The following is a 3,014-nucleotide window of genomic DNA, read 5'->3' as shown; positions in this document are numbered from 1 at the left end:
TTCACACACATTGCAAAGCTTTTGGTTTAATGTGAGAGAGAATAAACCAACACAGAACACCACCTGTGTACCTCTCTTTCGTAATAAAACCTTAACCTGTGTGTGTGTTTTTTAATTTTTTTAATTTTTATTTATTTATTTATTTATTTTGGGGGGGGGTTATGAAAATATTTCAGACATAATTTTTTTTAGCTTTAACCCATGGTGTCCCCCCCCCAGCAGTGAACTCATTCCTACGCCCTTGTGTCGCTGGCTGGACAGGGATGGGCATCATCATCAACATCATCATCATCACCAACCCCGTTGGTACCATCGTGGGGCATCTCACCCCTCCCTTATCCACACAGCCCAGACACACGCGCGCGCGCACACACACACGTACACTCACGCGCACGCGCGCGCTCAGCCATGGCTCCCTGGTAGATGCTCAAAGCGGCTGTTGTCGGAGCGAATTAAATCCAGCCTCGCGCGCGCTGRTTTCCTCCTGACCTTGCTCGCCTCCCGGTTTGGGCTTTTTAAATATTTGATTCGGGATTCCTGCGCTGCCTCTCCATGGCTACATCGGATGGACTAGACGGCTGTCTGCAGCGAGGCAGATCTCAAAGTGACCCGAACATACTCACCGAACCGGGCATCGAATTGGCTCACGGCACAGGTAGGATGGACATCTTGGCGTTATCTCTCTCTCTTTTTTTTCAATATGTATATTTATAGGCTCCATATGTTTTTATGCTTCTGTGACGTTGGGGAGACGCTGGCACGGCTCAGAGAGACAATTAGCGCATACAGCTTCCAACGCTGGGTGTCGAATATTGACTGGGGACGCTGAATCGTGGCGCTGCAAATTGAAAATTAATGTGCCATGTCGCCGTCTTTGAATGGCTGCACGCCTTTGCCGGATATTAGAAAGACGCCTGTAGCTCTACGGCCTGACGTGAGATTTTGATTTGGGGGTTTACATTTGACGGTGTGCAACTTGTGCACCGATTTCTGTTCGCAGCCGTGCAGACAGCGTCTAGCATCACAAAATCCGCATGCATGCATTTGTGCTTCATATTGTGCTACACAGGCATCATCATCATCGTGGGGGGNGACCTCACAGACTTCTCAGTCCGAGTCTCCTATTTGGAGGTCTATAAAGAGGAGTTTAAGGACTTGCTGGAGGTTGAAACTGCCAGCAAGGATATCAACATCCGGGAGGACAAAGGCAACATCGGTATGAAATAAGCAGCCTTGTTGGTTTCTGAGCATGGTTTGTGATTTGTTTTCTTTTACAAAAATGGTTGCTGCTTAGATTTAACTACATTCTTTCATCTTTTTCTGAGTGACCTTTTAGTTTTGTGCGGTGTAAAGGAGTGTGAAGTAGAAGGTCTGGACGAGGTTTTGAGCTTGCTGGAGTCAGGAAACACAGCCAGACATACCGGAGCAACGCAGATGAATCCAAACTCCAGCCGCTCACACACCATTTTCACCGTATACATGGATCAGCGTCGTGGAAGCTCGCGCCTGAACGGGAACGCTGCAAACACTGGACCACAAATGCTGTCTTCCAAGTTCCACTTTGTTGACTTGGCCGGGTCGGAGCGCATCTTAAGGACGGGTAACACTGGAGAGAGACTGAAAGAGAGTATCCAAATTAACAGCGGCCTTCTGGCTCTGGGAAATGTTATTGGGGCACTGGGAGATCCAAAGAGAAAAGGCTCTCATATACCATACAGAGACTCAAAAATCACAAGGTAAGTTTTACTAAAGAACCCATTCTAACAAAACATCACTTTATTTTAAGTGTTTTTGAATTTGTTTTACTCTTGTCTCAACCAGGATACTTAAAGACTCTTTGGGAGGGAATTCAAAAACACTGATGATCGCCTGCATCAGCCCCTCCTCTTCGGACTTCGACGAGAGCCTGAATACGCTAAACTACGCGATGAGGGCGAGGAACATTCAAAACCGAGCTACGGTCAACAGCAAACGTGAACCAGATCGAGTGGAAGGACTGGAGCAGCAGATCAAGGCCCTCCGCAGAGCTCTCGAGAACCGTCAGCGCTCWGAGACTCGCATCATTTCTCACGGTGACCCGAACAGGAGGCCTCGACTTGGAGAAGGAGAAATGAGCCGGTTGCAGGCACAAAGTGCTCACTATAGGACCTGTACAGACACGGCTTACAGGTTTAAGACTCATCATTGTGTTGATGTTAATGCTGCTTTTGTGCTGTTATTACAGCTGTTTTTATCTGTCYACTTAAAACCACACGTCCGTTTAGCCAGATCATTAAAAAGTAGTTTACAACACATAAATGATTACTGRACAGTAAAATGACTTAATTAAGCCACTACTCTTTTAWTYCTGTTAATGTTTTTTAAAGGTGTAAGGTTTAGTTTTCTGGCTTATTAGGTTTGAACGTACGCAGCTGTAAGTGTTTCATTTGCTTGTTTCTGTGCTGTTGATGTGCAACAGATTGCTGCGGGAGCTGCAGAGCGATGGGGCTTTGACTGCGGAGCAGAGTCTGAGAGTAAAAGAGTGGCTGTGCTCAGTCGAGGAGGAACGAAGCGGGCTTACGACCGCCTCCGGCCCAGACAGCGGTATCGAGAACAGCTCCACCGAGGACAGCGTCGCGCTGAGAGGAGGCAGGCCTTCTATAAGGAATCAAGTGTGTTTCTCTCAAATCAGTTTCACGGGTCACATTGGTCGAACTTTACCAATTATTGGACACATCACTGATTTGTTTTTGACCTCTCCAGGACACAGAGGCTGTAGAGGAGAGGTGGAGCCATGATCATGACAGTGAGAAGGAAGATGGTTTTCTTCAGTCTCAGATCCAACGGTTGGAGAAGGAAAACACTGACTTCTTGGCGGCTCTGGAGGATGCTATGGAGCAATACAAGCAGCAGGTTAAACATAGGCTTTGTCAGTAAAATATAATAGTTTTAAGCTATCTGTTAAAGGGATCCACAATCAGTTGTAACATTAGACTTTATTTGTTAAACATATATTTTAACAGTAAAATAAAGAC

The 3,014-nt window shown here is 46.4% G+C and overlaps 2 protein-coding genes across 3 annotated transcripts in view; both read left to right on the top strand.

Moving 5' to 3' along the window:
- Positions 1-3,014, top strand: part of LOC106534777 (kinesin-like protein kif7) — a gene marked incomplete in the record, with an annotated part of 4,556 nt that extends 1,542 nt beyond the window's left edge. Inside the window, 5 exon segments of the mRNA XM_014031530.1 lie at positions 1,093-1,216; positions 1,337-1,736; positions 1,822-2,169; positions 2,459-2,651; positions 2,743-3,014. Coding sequence (XP_013886984.1) covers positions 1,093-1,216; positions 1,337-1,736; positions 1,822-2,169; positions 2,459-2,651; positions 2,743-2,916 — 1,239 coding nt within the window.
- The window catches only part of phactr3a (phosphatase and actin regulator 3a), an 18,111-nt gene continuing 15,497 nt past the window's right edge, over positions 401-3,014 (top strand). For both annotated transcript variants that reach the window (XM_014031529.1, XM_014031528.1), the window contains exon 1: positions 401-655. In XM_014031529.1, coding sequence (XP_013886983.1) covers positions 553-655 — 103 coding nt within the window. In that variant the 5' untranslated portion in view covers positions 401-552. The remainder of the gene's footprint in view (positions 656-3,014) is intronic.

This window comes from Austrofundulus limnaeus, unplaced genomic scaffold, assembly GCF_001266775.1.
Source record: "Austrofundulus limnaeus strain Quisiro unplaced genomic scaffold, Austrofundulus_limnaeus-1.0 Scaffold1267, whole genome shotgun sequence".
In the NCBI taxonomy this organism is placed as follows: Eukaryota; Metazoa; Chordata; class Actinopteri; order Cyprinodontiformes; family Rivulidae; genus Austrofundulus; species Austrofundulus limnaeus.
This window is presented reverse-complemented; position numbering and strand designations above follow the sequence as displayed.